Raw genomic sequence first — 20,975 nt, forward strand, 5'->3', positions numbered from 1 at the left:
CAGAATTAAATGCAGTCGCGTGCCGCGCATATTTACATGACTATTAAATTAAAAAACATGAATGGACACAGCGCATATCGCACAGAGCGCAGAGCAACGGTGAAAGGACATGTACAGGACAAATATATGAGCTGCCAACGTTTAGTCAATTTTGAATAGCTGGCCATAAAAATGTTCTATTGACATGACAGCATTTAAAAAATGTTGAAATTTTAATTGCTATATCTTTATGATTGAGGGCGGAGACCAGAGAAGACGATGGGTTGCACTAAGAAAATTTTAGAATTTTATTTGTGAATTACTCGCTGTTGATTGAGTAATCAATTTATTAATTTAATTTCCATTCTTATCATTACAGCGCATCGTTTATTGATATCGATATGATGGCCACGTCACAGGATTATTTTGGCAATCCTTACGCACTTTTCCGCGGACCTCCAACCACATTGCGTCCACGTACCTCGCCCTTGGGCGTGGGTGCCCATGCTCATGTGGGGTATGCGGCACTCGATCTGCAGACTCCGCATAAGCGGCACATTGAGACGGATGTGCGTGCACCGCCCCCGCCGCTGCCACCGCCGCCGTTATCGCTACCGCTGCCGCCAACATCGCCGAGGTAAGCCAGAGTCGAATGTGCAAAAGGCGGAGTAGCGCTAGACAAGCACAGAATTGAATCCAATACGAATACGAATACGAATTGAAATGCATATCATCAGCAACACATCAACACTACTTCTTCTTCTATGCTAAGTCTTCAATCAACAAACTGAGCGCGCGCGCCAAACAAAAATACAAAAGTTTGAGTTCCCCTCTTTTTTTATTGTCTATCAATCGAATTTATTAGAGCGATTCGATGCGAGTTAAAGTAAAGTAAATGCCCTTAGATAGTTACGGCCAAACAAAGTTATCTACTAGAGTCATGCTTTTGTTCAACTTAAACTTACAAAATGGACCCTGATCCCATCATCAATGAGAGAGTGAGAAAAATAAAAGAGAGAGAGATAACTTATCAAATAAAAGTCAAATATAAAAGTGTTTGCTACGCTATTCAAAATAAGTCCTAATGTTAGATCTAAGAGTATAGGTACATAGCTCACTAAGCTGGCAATGTGTATACGATAATCTGTAAGACATAACACCATTTCCAGTAGAATTTTTAGAGAGTTCTTAATAATTATTATAGCATTACAAATATAACTAGATATTAAGCTATTGCAGAGCAGTTCAACGAAAACATATACGCACTTGTACCGTTGAAGCAGAGATTTTCTATTTATAAGTAAAGCATAATCAACAAATGATTAATTCGTTATATACACAATATCTAATCAAATATTTAAATTACTAATGAAATATAATTAGAGTTACAGAATTGAAAAATAATTTTTCCATTGAATCATAAATAGAGTTAAATAAATGAAATTCAATGTAATCTAGACTGCTAAACTTTGCCCCGAATCAGAGTATTCTAAAGTAGTAAAAAAGATATGCCAAAAGTATACCAAATATTAAACAATAAAGCTAACATTCTAATATTAGATAATAAACTATATACCGACACTACCACACATCTAGGCTTAGATAAATACATAACATAAATATTACCATATTATATACGTACTAGAGAACAGCTAAATTTGAGGGTCCACAGTGGTTCCCATACTGCGCAGTATTACTAACAGTATTATACTACATAGAGCATATGCATTTACTAAGAACAGTAGAAAAAGTAGTTAACTATTTATGATAATCCAAATATATATTCTAAATTCCTAATGCCTAATCAAGTTATATTCAACAACATTAACTAAATAATACAATACTAATGTTAACTCAAAGTATACGTACACGAATAGCCTCTTGAAATTGAAGAATTTTCGTAAGCAGCCTAAGTAGTTCTTTGAAAGCAATATACTAAACAATAATTAATACGCAGCCCACTAAATATACAATATATCAACTAAATTAAATAGTATTATAAATATATATTAGCAAAGTAGTTGTAGCAAATATTAACAGTATACTAGAGAACTTTTAAATTTTGGTAGTGCAAATTAATTTGTAGTATTTTTAAGCGACATTCGTTTATGCCTAATCGACTAGTAGACATCCTATATCCTAGGCATAAACATGCACCTAATGAGCACATTGTAAAATGGAAAATTTTAAGCCAAGAGTACAAAATGTATAATATAAATACCCCAAATTGGCATGCCAAGAGAAACTGTAACAAGTATGTAGACGTAAGTTTAAGGACTAAGCCACATTGTAAAGCAAACACTTTTCTAGTGACATAAATGTAGAGTTAATAAGCTAAGGAGCCCGCATCAAGCACACTGTGAGAATATCCAAGGAATGGAGCAACCGTCTTCAATCAACATAACCAGCAAAGAGCGTGAAGCCGGTGACAAATCATCAATCAACATTTAAACCCAACTTCATAGTTAAAGAAAAAAACAAAAAAAAAATTAATTTATATGCCGTAGTCAAAAGATTTGAAAAGTTTTTTTCCACTTCTCTCTCATACAATGTAATCAAACCTTAACCTAACAACAATCAACATGCACCCAAAACCTGTCAACGAGCGCGGTAAGTCAAGAGCCATTTACATTTAACTGTAACCAACCAACATCCCCCTTCACCACGTGTCTAGCCATCGTAGTGACAAATGTAGTAGCAACCAAACTATATAGAACTGCATTCGGGCGGCATTCGAGCCCAGATGAGAAAGCGCTGTGAAAGGAACGCGCTGTGCATGTGAAGACCCTTTGCAAAAAGGGTGATATTACTTCTGTACTTCAACTTGCTCGAACCATAAGCAATCTGTGTAGCGGATTAGTTAGATTTTAGGAATTAAAATCAACATACTTAAACTCGTAGAGATGCATTTTGCGCATGCCAAAATTAAAACCAACAATTGTGAGCCTCTTAAGCCCTATGGTGAAGTAACATGCAATACTTTGCCAGCCGTGTTATACATACTACATAATTAATTCACTTAAATTTCTTTACCCACATGCAACACAATAATAGTATTAACTTGTACTTTAGTTATGTTACAAAGCCCTTTTTGTAGACATGCAACCAATATCCTTAAAGAACGCCCTGAAATTTACCAACAAAAAATATTGAGCCAGTTTTCGCTAAGGTCATGCAAAGTGTAATATAATTTTGCGATAAAACTGAGCTTTGTGTGATTTACGCAATCGTGCGAGCTTTGATCGCCGTCATCTGTAATAAAATCTAACGGAAATGTCTTTACAAGAGCTCTAATACCCGTTAACGAAGTGCGGCAAAACACGCCAACATTTTTATATTTAAAGGAATATATATTTATTTTATACTCTCTTCCACACACAGCTTCAACTTGAATTTTATAATGAATTGGGAACTCTTATACAAATTATAGTAAAGATATTTTTGAATTAAGAATTATTTTGATTAACAAATCGATTTTGTATTTAAACATATCAAAACTCAACCTAAAGAAGTGCATATAAATATGGTCGTCATTCAGAATCTTAAAGAGTTTGGGATAACGATATATTATATTTATAAAAGGCGCATGCAATACCGTGTGCCATAAGCCTTTCGTGCTGCATGAAAGGCAGTCAGCCATTGGTCATGCATTTCCGACTGAGTGTGATCATAAAAATTCCAACTCTTTTGTAGTTAGGTAACACATGTAAGTGTCAAATAGCAATGTTCGAGCGGCATTTGTTGTTATTTATTTTAGCTTCAATTTGACATGCCAATTGGTAAATCCTACGATAATACCCATTGTGCTTATACATATGTTGGCCATCAAAGCTGACACTCGGTATCAATGTTTGGTGTCAATACTGAAAGGTTTTAATACCCGCAAAGACTTGCCGGATGTTTATCAATTTGCAATTTGTCAAAGTGCTTGTGAGTTTGATTACGAATGTGATTGTGATTGTGGTAGTTGAGCCAATTGCCCAGCAGCACATTCGTATTATTTGTGTTGGCCTAAGCTTGGCTAAGAAGACCATTTGTAAAATGCTTAGCTCCGTTAGGCCATATTTTCAGCCCAATAGCGCAATGCAATTCAAGCCATATCGCTCAGACGAATAATAATAATAATGGCTTGATGCCTTCAAGTCATGTAACACCATTAGGCAGCTGCAATTTCAGAGGCCGTCTGAGACTGTAGCTGAAGTTGAGGCCGAAGCAGAGGCTGTTGCTGAGAGCGAGACTGAGTGAGTGAGGCTGAGGCAGCGACTGTTAATGGAATTTAATTCTGTGCAGCTTGCGAACTCTGAGCACGAGTGAATGCCACTTGGCTTAGTCTAATGAATGCAGCAGACTGTGGAACTGGAGCAGGATAAACACAAAAGGCTGGGGCCACGGCTGAGACCGATGCTAATGCCGATGGTGAAGCCAATGCCGATGCTGCTGTTGCTGATGCTGATGCCGATGCCGAGACTCAGACTGTGGCGTTGAGGCGTTCTTGTTGGGGTTGCCAGGAAGCACGCACTGACACCAATACACACACACACACATACACATATACGCACGCACACTCGCTTACATGTAGAACGTTTGTGGGAATAGGCAAAGTGATGTCGCTATTTGTTTGCACGCCTTCCGTCCGTTTTCCTTCCGCCTCCTTGGGGCCCATTGTTGGCTGCCAACAGTCTAAGTGGCCTCACTCAGCAAGTTGTGCGTATTTGAAAGGAATTGCCCATGGTTACGGCTAGCTGAAACCTGTAATTAAAAACTGTACACAACACAACACAACAACACAAGACACATAGCCAAGTTCATAGGAAATTATGTATGGCATGCAGTTGCCGGATGTGGACAGTAAAAGCTATTGGCATCTGTTGCAAGTGTCAAAAGTAATTGCGGAAGCAACCACAAATAGGAAGCATTTGCACCTGCGGCCAAGACAAGTCAATAAATCACTTCCCAGTATGGAATAGCATTGGCAAATAAAACAACCAAGAATAAGCAAAAAACGAAAATAATAATAAATACTAGTAGAGACAAGCATCTGCATTTTTCATTACTGCAGCAATTCCATTGAACACACAAAAACTGTCCGCACACAAATTTTTGCTTAAAAACCCAGAGCTTGTGCTAAGCATAAGCTGTTTAGCTTAACTTTTTATATTGCCATAATGCGCCATTTTGTAGAGCTGACATAGCTGGTGCTTAAGGCATTTCCGGTTCGGAATATTTACTTGCTGCTTGGCGCCACCAAGAAGAGATTTCTTATAGCTACAATAATTTCAACATCATTGAAGCTCTGTTTTTCTGACTTCTTAATGAAGCATATGCTATTAAGAGGCTACGTAATTCTGCGCAACAATCCAAAAAAAAAAATAAATTAGTAGCCATTTTTGTCAGCAAAGGAAGTTCATCTTTTTATTAGCCAACTGAACTAAGTTGACCATTCTGTTACACAACAAATCTCGGCAAAGTCTCTCATAAAATATGCACATAATTATTTTGAATATGAGAATAATGATTTAATAGACTGTTTCCTTTTGCAAACCAAATAAATATCTGTGCAAATTCCAATTTAAAATATATGCACACGTATATTTCGAAGTAATCATGCAAATATCTCTGACTCTTGACAACATGCATTCTCATAAATTTAAATTACATTTGCACAAACATTTATATACATTAGCACAAAATCGAATTAAATTTGTGAAAAAAACAAACAGGGGAGAAAAATAAAAGGTTGCCTTTTAAACAAAGGTGAAATCAATATGCCAAATGGAAGTGTGGAAAGTGCTTGGACAAATAAAAAGTTGGCAATTCATTGAAATGCTTGACTAATTGGCAAAATTTATTTAAGTTTCGGTCTGCCAGTTTTAATAATTCACAAAAGCCTTAAAGTGAAGCTTACGACAAAACAGACTGACTGAATGACTGAAAACGAAATGCTTTTTATAATTAACTTTTGTCAAATGCTGGCAGCAAGCATTTTACACATTGGTCTCGCCTGGCTTTACGATGTGATGGGAATGCTGATCCCCAGGACAAAGGACAACAGCAGCCAGAAGACAAGTCGAGCAAATGCTGTCGAGTGTGGCCAATGGCACAAATCATAATTTTAAATATGTGCACATATACTATATATATATATAATATATTATTATCAACTCTTCTTCTGTCTGTCTGTGTTTATTTTTGAGCTCGCGCAACACTCTGCAAGTTATCACATGGCCAAATTGAGTGACAGGGCAACTATCGTGTGGCACACAGTAAGACGATGGTTCTAAGTCTTAGTACCTTCCGTCTTTGCCACATTCACGTAATATTCTCACCTGCAGTTGATGAAGCGACTGGGCTCTTGATTTACTGTTGATTACAAGTTATTTGTGGCAAATGTCTGTGGAATTGCTTGGTCGTGATTGTATCCAAGTGCAGACTCGAACCCAAAAATAAATACAACTTGCTTAATTTAATGTGCTGATTTAATTTATGCTGCTGCTGTGAAATATGCACCTTGGAATATGCTTATGTTATGTACATAAGCACATCCCTCATAACAAGGTGTTTGCTTGCTTATTGCAATTGTTTAATTAAATGGAAAACGGCTGATTATTAAGCCCATTTTGCCGATCACACAGAGGCCTTGGCTATTGTGATTGCACTGGTAATTTAATTACATTATTTACGAGTATTATTATACAAGGCCCGGGGGCAATTTAAAGACTTTGCACTTGAGTTGCTGCTGGCAATTATAATTTGCGCCCAGTCGCCAGCACACACAATCGCACCCATATTACGCATACGTACCGTGTGCGGCATGTAACAATTAAGGAGACCGGGCAAATGCTCATACGTATTGCTCTCTTTTGCCAAACAATTTGGGTCACTTAGCATTAAAGTGCATGGGTTATGCGAACTCTAGAATGTAATTTGCGTTTGGGTTATTAAATTGGCAGACACAGAGAACAGCTAGATACCTATGACAAAAGCATTATTACAAATACTCCGATTGTGCTTTACACACTCACATCCATCCACCTTTTACGAGAGTGAGAAAGAGACTAAAAGTTATGGCAGAGTTAAGCAGACAGACATAGCCCCTGACCCTATTGTCGTGGGCAGAGGAGCTGCTACGTCTGAGTGTTGCATATTTCATTAAAAATATTGCATACCATTGCCTAGTTGAGTACTCGTAACTGTTGGCTGCTTCAGTGCACGCATCACGACTCCAAGAGCCACCTACACCTACACCTCAACGAGTCGAGTCGAGTCGAGTCGCCAGCTCAATCTCCCCAATTCCCAGCACCTCGTAACGAATGTTGAACAACTACTGTGCGGTGCGTGTATGTTTTATGAAATGGCACAACCCAACAGCACACACACACATAATCATGTGCGTAACACTTAAGCAGCAGGAGTCACAGTAAAAGCCATGGCTGAAAGCCTAGCTCGGTGCGTAAGTGGGCAAGCGTGGGGCGTCAATTTGTGCGTGGGCGTTTGAGATTTCCAAGTTGTGTATGTGGGGAAAAGCAAAAAGTGAAACTTTTCCTATGCAGGCCGCAACTTGAAACTGCTTCAAGGTGTGGAACTTTTTATTTATTTTTTCCTCTGTTGTCGCCCTGTTTTGTTAGCCTTTCAGTTTTTGCTCAGCCTAATGCAACTTATTGAATTCCTAAGTGCATGACTTGGCTTTATTTTGCTTTTAATTAATGCGGCCAGCGTGCAAATATTGCCTAACATTTATTTCATACGTTTGCCTACTCTTGAGCGCAACAAAACTTAAACCACGAATGCCTAAAAGTATGCAACGAAATCTGGGTTTCGCTGACATTGACAGCAGAAAAAGAGAGCAAGAGCCGCAAGTACAAGTAAGAAAGAGCAAAAGGGCTCAGTGGACATGTAACAATATAAGTAGCGGCTATTCATATTTGTAATTTAATCTAATTAACTTGTGTCACTTCGACTGAACTACTGTGCCAGAATGTGCAATGCAAAGCAGTCAAGAAAAGTGAGGGTATGAAGGCATTTGCGACTAGTGGAACATTCGGTAAATTTTCAAATTTATGTAATGTTGCTAATTATTTTATTGATCATCAATATATTTCGACTACATAGTAGAGTATTCATTTATATATTTACATATTTTGATACTCTTTGATTTATTTAGTGCTAATTTGACAACTTTAACAAGAAAACGTAAATACCTTTCGCAACACAATGTTTTAATGCAACCCACACTTCAATAAGCGGATTTAGTAATTTTTAACATTTCGCGTTGTCTTCCTTTGCTTTCTTCTCTTTACACTTGGTATGCTCAAAACGCAGTGGGCTTAACCTTCAGCTGGCTGTCACAGTTACCTGTTTACCTGGTCCTCCGTTTTGTCGCCATGTGCGCAGGCCATAAATTGTGCTCAATGCAGTGAGTGGAAATTGTCAGTTTGCATTTCGTTTGGCTCAAAAGCGAAATTATGAGCCGTTTGCTGATTTGCTTGTGGTGTGTTTAGTGAATGACGAATCGTCGTGGCCATAAAATCGTAGAGTAGTAGAGTACTAAATACAATTGCAATTTTCGTATAAAAGTGTGAGTAAAATTCCCAGACCAAGAGCTCACAATTAATAGTTATATTTAAAGTTAATTGATAAATTGATGGACATTTAAATGCCTGTCCGGCGCCATTAGGCGAACTCAGTTACAATAATGTCAAGCATTGCCGACCATTTTTGGTCAGTAAAGTGACATCGCTACCAGGCAATCCAGGCGATCCAAGCGATCCAGACGACGATTTCGGCTTATTTCTGAGATGCAAGACAATGCAAATTTCAGAGCAGATTCCACAATTGCCGTGACATGAACGCCGTTTGCCCATTTTGGCACTGTCATTGGACCCTGCTTAAGTGTATGTATGTGTATGTGTGTGTGTGTGTATGTGGTAGTGTGGGGGCAATAAGCGAGCCAATGAAGCTATTATTTGTGGGGCCTGGCAACACAAAATTGCCAGCCCGCTGTCTCGCTTGTGTTGTGCCCCGCTCTGTAGGTGTCACTTACCCGGCTATAGGGAGCATGCTACAAGTCGTCGTTGGAGTTGCAGTTGTTGTTGTTGCTGTTGCCGTTGCAGCCCCCGCTGCACGTGCGCGCTTGTCTTTCACTTGTCTGTGGCACCGTTGCAGAGAATTACAGGAGCACTTTTCGCAATTAGCTGAATGAAATTACCTGCTCTCTCGGTATCGGACCGGACACTTGTATCTGTTGCCTATCTGTTTGTGCAATTGTTGCATGCAACAATTTAGATTAGCCTCCGACTTTGCAGCAGCAGCTACAGCTACAGTTTCGTCGATTGTTCTAAAGCTGTCTGCTCTATAAAAAATGCATTCCTGACGGAAGACTCGGCAAACTTCTTCGTTTTCGTCGTCTTCTTATTGCCTCTAATCTAAATGTTTAGCTTAGACATTTGATGACCAACATGCGCCAACGTCGCCATCGCTATCGCCAACGTTGTTGTTGGCCGTCTGGGGGCTGAGTGGCAGCTCCAACTCGCCTGTCAATCGTCCGTCTTAACCTGAGTTGGCCTGCCCGCCAGCCCCACAAACGGTGGCACTTTACAGTTGCACTTGCGGATTGGATTGCCTACAAAGCATGCAATTATTGTAATCCATCCGGCCTGTTTCTGCTTCTGCTGCTGCTGCTCCTAATCCGTTTAGTTGTGGGCGTTTATTTTGTTCTTTTCTGGGCAGCGTGCTGTATTAACCCATTGACCTTGTTAAGGCGGTGGGCGAGCGATTGATGCGGCACGTTTTTGTGCCACATTTGCTGTTGCTGGCTTCCTCTGTCGACCGGTTGCCGATGCTGTGTTGTGATATGGACGACAGCAAATTCGACACCCGGGAAAAATCAATTAAAACATCAAAAGTTGCCAGCCAACATGTAAACGCTGCCATCCAGCAACTTAATCTTCCAAACAGACGTCAACAAACAACACAACACACAGAACAGAATACAACTTGCAATACAGCTGCAACCATCAGCGGCAATCAACGGCAGACAATCAAATGGAGAGGCAGCCAAACGGTCAGGATAAAAATCAACAGGTGCCGGTGCCAGTCAGTTGGCCAGTCAGTCTCTAGATCCATCCATCGCTTCAGCTCTCCATCCGTAGCTAACTTTTCAGTAAACCGGTTTTAGTGATTTTTCAAAAATTGCATTCGTGTTGTTGCTGATCCACAAGCCACAAGAAGATGCGGCAGATGATGAGCAGGATTATCTGCAGCATTGACAACCATCTCCATTTCCAACGCCAAGCTGTCTGAGTGACATGCAGAAATTATGTTTTGCCACATTGCGAAGAAAACAGAAAAACGTAAACTTAAAAGATGCCTCTGGCTACTTAACGCCCCGTTGCATTTCCGTGCTGACTCTACGGCAAATCAGTGTCAATTGTAATTAGAGACAACGATCATAGAAGCAGAGTATGCGCACCTTCTTCTCAATAAAGTCATGAAAAATAATCATGCAGAAATCCTTTAAGCCAGCTTCGATTAAAACCTATCTATGCTAGATAATTCGCTGAAGTCTTCGCTATGCGGAAATAATTAAGTTGTTCAATTAGAGGTGACATCTTTAAGAACAATTTACTACGACAATTTTTGGTGGAATATAAAATAAATAACGCTCAATAGTGGCTAAGTCTACAAAACTAATTCGACTAATAACTTCATTATGATTGGATGGGATGCGCAGTGAGAGAGCGAGCGAGCGGTATCGCGATTTGTTGATTGTTATATAGTATAACAGGTGGCACATGCCACATGCTACATGCGCTACATGCCCCCATTCTCCCCGTTCTCATGCTCAGGTCAAAGACAAGCTTTGGCAGCGCGTGTTTTTTTTTCTTTTACAGTTTTGTCTTCGCTTTGAAAATACAAAACCGTTGTTAGATGCTGACTGCCGTTGCACCTGCAGCATCAACAACATCGGCGGCAACAGCAACAACAGGAGCAACTTGCTGCCTGCAATAAATCTCAATTTAAATGGCGCCCCAGCATGCGTGGCCAAAACGGTGCTTGATGCTTGTTGGCCTTCCACTGGTTTTCCTTCAGCTTTCTGCTTTGGCTTTCATTCCATCATTTTATATACTACAGCTGCGAGTATCTCTCTTGCTCTCGCTCTGGCTTTGACTCTTTGTATCTATGCTCATTTGTAGCAGCGCGCGTCAAATTTGTTGCCGAACCAGTTAAGAGGCAAACAGCATCAGCATCAGCATTGGCATTGGCAACAGCTGCAGCCACAAACATCTTCGATCTGGGAGGCTTCGAACTGTACTCTGGCATAGCGTCCGTTGTGAATTCGAATTTACTGTGCCAAAGCGCGATCATTATCCTAACGCAATTTATGCACACCAGAGTTGCTGCGCCCCACGCCCAACCTAATTGCAACAAGAGGCAACCTGCAACTAGCCAACTGGCAACTGATTGCATTGCTGGCTGCCTATTGTGTGTATGTATGCTACGACAGTAGCTGCCAGCAGTTTCGCGACAACAGCAACAATGCAACAATTGCAACAGCAACAACAACTGCAGTTCGTAATGGCGATAATCATTATAAAAATCGAACGTTACTTGATAACAACGGCAGGTAACAAGACCAAGCAACAACAGCAACAACAATGTTGTTGTTGCATGAAGCAACGACTTGCAACTTGCAACTGGTTCTGCACGCGTCACCAACTCCTCCTGCTTTGTGCCTAGCATTAGCTGGCAATCTTAGGTCTTTGTCTTCCTGCCATCAACAAGATCGTTTCGCATCGACATTGAGCCTACCCCCTGGTCGAGTGCCACCTTCCCTCCATTCCCCCTTCAATCGTATCTAGCCCAAACCTTGGCCAGTCGATGGCATCGAGCTGGCCAGCTTTTGAGCACATACCTCGAAGTATTAACATTGCCATCAACGGATTTGTCGGTCTTTATCAATTACGCTGGCTGCATGGCTAGATGCTGCATGTGGCATGGTGCATTCTGCATTTGCCACATTCACAGCAAGTGGCAGCGACATTGGCATCTGCCCCTGCTCATCGTAACTGTTTCTGGTCAACTTAAGCCAATGCCACATTGACAGCTCCACTGAAATGTGAGCGGGATTTATTTGGCCAATTTGCAGATTGCCTCAGATCTCTTGCACATCGATTGAGATCGTAAATTCATTCACTAAAAACATAGGAAAACTAATTTACAAATTTGTATTTATTATATTTTAATCCAAGTACTGATTGGGTTGCCAATGGAATTTAGTTTACAGCATAAATTATTAAAAAAGTATTTTAAATAATTCAAATAAAATAATTTCCATATTTACAAGTTCAATACTGAATAATGAATTACATGCTGTTGCTTTTGTACTCAATTATTTCAGCTAGCAATCAACATTTCAGCAGTCATTCTTTGAGCTCACAACTCATCAATTATTCGTGTTGTAAACAACTTTTCTTTTGTAACAATGCAAGTCGCATGATTTTTATTTATGATATTTCTCACCTCGCAGCTGTCAACGTTTCCAAGTAATAAATGTTTTCGTGTAACTGTCTACATCTACGACTCCTTTTGCTGTTGCTGCTGCTTCTGATGCAGGACGACAGCTTACAAAATGGAAAATGCCATGCAAAGAGTGAAAATGCCCTTAGGGCTTTTTCACACTACAATTATTTAGCTTTACTACATGCAATTGCAATTTATTTTGCGCCAGACTATTAACTCTTCATGAACTCTAATTAAATAATTTTTGCCGGGGTTGTGTATCCATCAGCAATCAATTACAGTTAACTCTTTCAAGGACACATAACGGACAGCGAAGTGACAACGTGAAACAGTGACTGCTTGCGGTAAAGCCACACACGACTCTCAACAAGTGCAATAGAGGAAAAATAAGAATAAGAAGTAAAGAAAGAAAGAAATATATGTATCTGCTCCGATGCTGTTGCCAATGCCATGCGACAGCCCAGCAGATAACTCACTTTATAAAATTGAACAACGGGCACACAAACCAGAGAGCTGAGGCTGAGGCTGAGCTCGAACCACAAGAAACTAGAAACATAACAGGGAACAATAACGAGTACAAGCAGTGTTGATAGTTGCCCGATAACAGGGAGTAACAATAACAGCAGCAGCAGCAGCAACAACAACAATAACAACAACGGCAGCAGCAGCAGGGAAAGAAAAATCGAGGAATTTTCAAGTGGATTACCCAGTTTTTTGCAAATGCAATGTGAAAATAAATAAACTTGTGGCATGATTGGCTCTGCATGATTAGTCACATGCTGAAAGGAGAGTGGAGGATTGCAAAAACGAGCGAGAGAAGGAAAGCGCCACACAGAGCTTGGGGAGCAGCAGGCTGTTGTGCTTAATAGAATTGATATAAGCAAGGCCGGTCGTAAGATACACGAAAGATAGGCAGCATCAACAGCAACAGCAACTGCAACTGCAGCAGCAGCAGCAATTCCGTTTTTGCTTGCAGCGGCAGCAGCAGCAACAACAACAGTTATTGTAACAATAAAATTAGCTAACGATATGAAGGCAAGGCTAAACAAGCAACAATAACGGCAAACTAAGACTAGAAAACCAGGAACAGGTGGCAAACGTTGCACGAACAACGGCAAATGCAATTGCTGTTACCAGTTGCCAGTTGTTGCTCCCGTTGCCACTTGCTGCCGCTGCTGCTCGCAACTTGCCACTTGCTGTCGTTCCTTTTTGCCAACTTAACGCTGCATGTAAATCATATTCATAGTGTCTTACCGCTTAATGCTTGCATTTCCATTTTATTGCGCTTTACTTGTACTTCAAAAAGCTGGTGAAATCTTGGCAAGGGCCAAGAATACAATTGGTAATTGCCGTTACCTGTTGCCACTTTTGTCTTTTGGCTTGCCTTCAAATTGGCTTCCTCTTCGATGCTATTGATTGTCTGCTTCGCCTGCTGCTGCTTCACGCTTTTCATGTTTCCTTCGCCAGCCTTTGTCTTTGTCGTTGTCTGTCTCTATCAGTTTGCTCTGCTCTCGTTACACATTTATTGTCTTGTCTTCTTGCAATCAGGCAATTATTTTTATTAACTTTTGGTAGGAGGCGAATGCAAACAGTTCATATGCTGGGAGCGATAATGAAAATGTCTGAATTTGATTGGCAGTCGTCACATTTGCTGTCCCATGACAGAAAATTCATATTCAAGTGTGCAACATGGCGTATGCTTAACCAAAAACAAGAAAATTTACTTTGCTATGGATATTGCAATTAAGCTGCTAAAATCGTAAACAAAAGAAATGATTTTTGAAATAAATTAAAAATGTTGTGCAAGGCAGATTACTGTTGTGTTGTTTATGTTGTGTCAGTTTTGGCATTTGTTTGTATTAATTGAATATATTTAAATAATTTCAAGCATCATCCATCATAACTAATGACAATCAACTTTTGCGCAAACACACAGCGAAATGTTGAAGAAAAAATCAATTTACATAAAAAATGCATACGCCATGGCGCCCAGCCAGAGAGAAAGAAAAGAGATAGACTAGAGACAGGAGGAGGCATCCCTGTCGAATGGAGCTAGATGGTCAGTCAGCTGGTCATTGAGGCGGCAAATGCGATGCGTGCACCATTAGATAAGAGCCGATGGGCAGTCAGGCAGCCAGGCAGCCAGCAAGGGGAACTATCGATGGGTCTAGCTGGCATGGTACCGTTATTCCGCAGCATGCAGCATGAGGAACATGCAGCCTGCTGCATGCTGCATGTATCTCTCTGAGAGTTTTCATTGATGCCATCCCGTCCGGTCCAGTCCGGTTCGGTTCGCTGCGATGCAATACGATGCGATGCGATGCGGGCCAACTCAATCAGGCAGTTAGTTAAGCAGTCAGACATGCGCAGGGAGAACTGAGAACTGAGAACACTTGGCGACTTGCAATTGCAATTGCTGTTGTGCCCAATGGGACGCCCCAAGGATCAATGGCAGGTTTTTGCCGTTATTGACCATTTGGCCTGGCCTGGCTGCTTGTAATGCATGTTAATTTCATTTACTGCTTAAATTATTGTTATTATTAGCCCCACTGAAGGAAGTAGCATAGATCGAGAGTTGTAAAGCACTTGCCATGCTTTATATTATGTTTATGACCACGCCCAATTGGCAGCCAACGATTCTCTTTAGGGAAGTTTAGTGCTTGCAATAAATCTAATTGGTTATATGTTGTCGATCATAAAGTTTTGAAAAATACTCACAGCATTTAGCTAATAATTACCACACACTGATGCAATTGACCCACTTTGCTACCGCATCGTTGTTGTGTTTTTCTTTTTGTTTTGTATTTTGTATTTTGTTTTGGGAAGTGCACCTGCAACCCAATATGCTGCAGATACTTACTTTCAATTGAAAGCTCTTGCGCTCATCCGCTGCTCGATGGCGCGATTAGCGTGCAACAAATTGCTTAGATTTATTACGCGAAGCGCGCGGCAAACTGTGCGACGGCGGCTTATCAAGCGGCTTTACCAATTTTGGCAACAGCAGTTGCAGTTGCAGTTGCAACGTCGATGGCGATGGCGATGGCAATGGCTGTGTTATGAATTATTAGACGCTTTTGACTGCCGCCGCACGGCGTGCTACCAAATTTGTGCGCCATGCTTGCCGGAGGACCTGCATTCATTGCCGATGCTGGCGACAACAACACCAGCAACCAACAGGCAACAGCAACCAAGCAACAGCAGCAGGAGGCGAATACAGCAATTTGTCAGCGCAGCCGCAACGTGTCTGGGTTTGGGTTTAAGTTTGGGCAGTTGGCAAAGCCAATGCCAAATATGGTTGGAGCCATGGCAAATGCAGCGTCTCTCAACTTGGCCAGCTGCCTGTTGCAAGTTGCACGTCGCAAGTTGCTGCCCGTTTGCTGCTGCTGCAGTTGTTGTGCACTTGCGCATGCGCATTTATCGTTTACGTTATTTGTTGCCGCTAGTTTTCCAGTTAGCCTCAGTTAGCTGTGCTGCATTTTGCTGCAAAGTGAAAGATTTACGCGGCCTCGGCCTTCTCTCGACTTCGACTTCTACTTCGACTCTCCACTCTCAACGATCGCCCTGTCTTAGCAGCGAGTGCTGTGCTGCACATGCGTGCCGTTATGGTTTATTTAATGCGTTTTGAAAGTGCATTTTCATGTTCGATGAGATTGATGAGAAAATTTGATTTATTTTTTCTACGTATTGCTTCACATACGAGTCTCTGTCCGAGTGGAGTTGTATTCTATTATTTCTTCTCTCCCTCCATTCCAATTGCAACTAGTTTCGCTGGACTCTCTTTATTGCTCTTTTTCTCTTTTCGGCCTGGCCATTGGGCCATCGACTGTCAGTTACACTTGCAGTTTGCGGCATTTTGTCAGAGGGACAGTTAGAAAAGGCCGACTCACAGATCGGCATTCAGTCTGGCATTCACTGCCATAAATGGCCGGCCATGGGAAATGCGATGATGCAGTTTTTTCATTGCCTCTACTCAACCTTAACAATTGCCTGGGAAATGTATCGTATGCACTGCTTAGGATGCCAAAGCTGGGATTGGCATTGACATCGGTATGGGGTTAGGGATGAGGTTGTAGTTAGCTTGGAAGCTTTACTTGGTTGGGTTTTGCGACGGGATCGAAGCGTGCAAAAATTGTTTGTGCCTTAGAAAATGTTTGAAATTAATCCGCATATCTTAACTGCAATCTATAATCTCTATACGCTACGCTTTATAAACTTTTTTTACATCACAGATTAATGATCAGAGATTCAAGTAGCGGTCGTAAATATCGCATAAATTAAGTTGAAAGCTATTATATTATATCCTCATCACTTTATAAGTTCAAACTAAACTATTTGCAACTGGAAAAAATAATAGTAGGCTTAACTATATTCCCAGATGAATAGCAATTCAATATGCAGAACACTTCCTTGTCCATAAATTTGGCGACGCTTAATGCGACCATAAACGCAAGGAGCAGTAAGAAAGCGACTTTGTTGCCAATATTAGTTACGCTGCCCAATTAATTACATGATCGTAAAACATGTATTTCTAAGCGTATTGATAACGGAGATAAAGGCAGTATAAAACGCCGAAGCCGCTGCCACAGTTGCAACAGCCACTGCCACTGCCACAGACAGCTGTGTTGCAGGTATCAATAAACGCGTCGTTAACTGCCGCAAGAGAGCCACTACTATTCGTTATACCATAACTGTGCTCCGATCTTGAAGTCTGCTTATTACATAAAATTCACACACCACAGGGGAGGTCAAGCATAGCTGAAGTAGATTGCCATCGAACGTGTCGCCTCATTTGCTGTCTGCTTCTCTGTCTGCATGACTGTCTGTCTGTCTGTCTGTCTGCCACAACTTGCATAATGTTTATTAATGCGCAAATTTTTACGATGCGCTGCCCCTTTAACGATGCCTTTTAACGATTGTGCTGCCAGGACTAGGCCCACAACAGCGTCAATAGCTATTCAATAGGTACAGCACAGCATCTTGTTGTCGTTCTTGGCTGTTCGTGTTGTTGTTGTTGTTGCAACAATCGCTTTTAGGCCTTAACAGCATTTTTATGGCCCATGTGGCCATCGCAGTTGGACGGCTGACCAGTTGCCAGCCGTCGCTTACTGTTCTTTTGCTGCAATTTAAATTGCAACAATTTGCAATTAGCCACGTTTGTGCTCTATTTTGTTGTCGCTGATTCTTGTCAAATGAACCGGCATTGCCATCGCTTTTGTTGTTGTTATTCTTCTTGTATAACGGTCACAATGTTGCCGACGCTTGGCAATTAAATTTTCTATTTTCTATTTGCCATTTGCCATTTGGTAGTCAGCGAGAAGCTCTCGACGTTGCATTTCCATTAAGCATTTGATGCTGCCACTCTTCAGGTGTTGGCCAAAAATGTCTCTGGCAGCACTTTGAGCGGGCACCACCCACAAAAACTAGGCAGGTTTTTGGACTCTGTTTCTTAGTTGACCTTGACCAAGTAAGTTGCTTGCAACTTGAAGTTTGGGTGTGGCAGCAGTCGGTGCAAGTTTTGCTTTAACGAAAAGCTGACTGCAATAATTTTAGTTGAATTTATGTTGAAGAAAATGGTAATAAAATTTGAAGTACGTCAATTCATTTCGATTACTACACGATGACAAATATGCTGATTACAAGCTTGAGCTATTATGCTCAAATTTGCTGTTTATTAAATTCGCCTCGAGTTCGTTTCATGTAATACTCACTTTAATAGCTTCTTTTGATGCTGCTCTTGGCGACTGCTCAAATGTCGTCGGCAGTCGAAGTTAAGTAATAACTTGGCCAGCCTGTAATTCCGTTATACTAAGCTGTGCCACCCTCGACGCGTTGCAGCTTTGTAAGCTGCAATTTGATAAACGTGACGACATTAATGCCGCTTAAAGAGCGCCCATGACGCGATGCCGCGTTGTCGTTGATGATGCTGAAAAGCTGATTCTAAAGTTGATGCTTCAAGTTGAGTTTCTTTTACCAAGTTGCTGGAGTATTGATAGTTACACGATTCAGGGACAGCTTTGTGTTTGCTCTAAGAAAATTCTCTTTTCAAAGTCACAATGTAACTTTCTTTAATTTGCTACTTGAGTGAATTGAACAAAGTACTAAAGTGCAAATACGAAAAAGTTATAAATTTTCAATAAGTTATGTAAAACGATCAGCCAGATTTAAGTTTTGCACAATGGTCATAACACTGAAGGCAAACTTGGCCACCTGCAAATTGTAAGTTGTATGTTAGAATGCAGCATAAATTTAGACTAGAATTGTACTCACATTAATATTGCTGTTAACTGAGATAGGAATAATGCCCCCTGCGATGAATATAATTGGTTGTTGCAAATTCTGCATAAATATCCTCAAAGTTAACTTGTATTTGGGTTCAGCATCGACCCAGTTTGACTGACATAAGATATTGGATAATTCCTCGCAGTCATCGACCAGCGAATCACAAAAGTAGCAGAAAGGAAAAGTCTCCAACATGACACCAGTGAAGAAGACAATCGATGAAATGGCTCGAAATATGTTCGAGAAGTACAAAACGTTGATTAAAATAATTCCCAGCACAATGCCAATCAGCAGAAATTGCACAAATATTGTGCGAGACATAACAGGACGCATCAAGTCACATGCACTAGATAAAAGTTGAAATATTATAAAAACTTTAAATATTCAGCTAACTTACTTCAATATGTACTTGTGATCTATGATACAAACAACCAACTCTTCGTAGTTTTCAGCTTCAGTTTTGTTTGGATCGGTGCGCAGGTTGCGAATGTGATCCTTTAGTATGTCAATGTGAGCGCGAAAAATTGTTATAAATACAATAGCATAAACGTCCCACACAAGTGCCTCCATCACAGCGGCAGAGAGCAGAAAGTATTCAATGATTGAGTGCAACCAAAAGAGACCCACACCATTCTGCCAATCAAAGAGGGGAAAGTAAACCATCCACGGCGGTTGACCAGTCAATACACCTGCCACAAACACCGATGCCGTATATCCTAGATAAAGTATGCTATAGAGCAGCACAATGTAGTTGCATTTGGCCACAGCCTTGTGCACCTTGTGTCGATCGCTATCGTTCTGCAAACGATCATCGAGTTTGTCCAGCACCGATTCTGTTTGATGCAGCCTCTGCAGGCAGAATAATCCAATGATGCTCTTGATCATAGCTCCAACTGTGTTTGCAGAGATTTGTAGGACTCCTAGAAAAGCGCCAGCTGTAAAACTCTTAAAGTTCAGAACAAGACTCAAAAAGAAACCAATTGGCAAATAAGCCAATGTTACACCGAATATAAACAGTGCCCATATTAAGTTAACACATCGATTTGTATCTGGATGCGGCAATATCCAGCCGTAGAACTTCATAATCCGGTACAAATAGGCACAACATTCTCTAGAACGCGCACGAACTGAAAGTGGCGCTGTATGCGTTCCTCTGAACATTCTGGATAGTTCAAATATTACTATTGATATCAAAGCATTTGCACTAGGCTTTTATATTGCCAGCAGTGGCAGGAAAACAGTGTGATTCAGTCAGGTGGCGATGAAAGCGACCTTCACGCCTTTGAAACACAATTCTGCCCTGTTATTAGCAAAGGCGTGAAAAGTTAGTATCAAATATCATTCAACTGTTGTCATTTGTAGGATTTGCTTTCATTGAGTGTAAATAAAATCGGTTCTTAAAGACAAAAATAATCATCACAACTATACATAGAAATAGTGGAAAAATAGTTGTCTAACATTTAAAATCATTAAATAAATTATGATTGGAAATTTATTGAATTTACTCATCAAATTCATATATTCACTTAAATGAAACTAGTCTATGTTGCTATTACCCAATCCCAGATGTCAAGTCTCAATAACATAATCTCATTGAAACTATGTTTTATTAGAAGAAATATTGCAAAATTTAAATGAAAATTGTATTGTCTTGGTACAAACCTAGGTTGAGCTAGAAGGTGAAACTAAGATTCAAATTTACTATATGGATTATAAATCTTCGCCGCCATTATTTCTCCTATACTTTAGTTAAATCGAGGATACATTTTTTGTGCACATTTTTATTTATATCCACGTTTGATTTGTAATTCTACTTTTTTATTAGCCATAATTTCGTATGAAGTATGCATTTATTGCATTTTAGTATTCTTAATTTAAACGCAAATTAAATATAAATTTTATTTCAAGCATTTGTCAATGGACTATATATTTTTCTGCACCGCATTAAATCGCTCAGCCAGATTCAGTTGTCTTACTACTGTCATGACGCTGAATGCAAGTTTGGCCACCTAAAAACGATATTATTTAAGAATGCAGCTACTTGTTAGCATGATATTATAAAAACGTCTTCTTACTTTAATGTTGCTTTTCACTGAAATGGGAAAAATTCCGCCAGCAATAAACATTATTGGCTGTTGCACGTGATGCATAAAAATACGAAGTGCCGTTTTGTACCTGGGCTTGGCATCGATCCAATG

General features: G+C 40.4%; 1 protein-coding gene across 5 annotated transcripts in view; it reads left to right on the top strand.

The window, feature by feature from the left end:
- The first annotated feature begins 358 nt into the window (after nucleotides 1–358).
- LOC132784121 (sex determination protein fruitless) overlaps nucleotides 359–20,975 on the top strand; it is a 111,372-nt gene continuing 90,755 nt past the window's right edge. For 3 of the 5 annotated variants that reach the window (XM_060789535.1, XM_060789533.1, XM_060789534.1), the window contains exon 1: nucleotides 366–616. In XM_060789535.1, coding sequence (XP_060645518.1) covers nucleotides 381–616 — 236 coding nt within the window. In that variant the 5' untranslated portion in view covers nucleotides 366–380. Of the gene's footprint in view, nucleotides 617–2,022; nucleotides 2,590–20,975 lie in introns of those variants that run through there. The other 2 variants (XM_060789525.1, XM_060789532.1) reach the window with 2 other exon arrangements.

This window comes from Drosophila nasuta, chromosome 2R (assembly GCF_023558535.2).
Source record: "Drosophila nasuta strain 15112-1781.00 chromosome 2R, ASM2355853v1, whole genome shotgun sequence".
Taxonomy (NCBI): domain Eukaryota; kingdom Metazoa; phylum Arthropoda; class Insecta; order Diptera; family Drosophilidae; genus Drosophila; species Drosophila nasuta.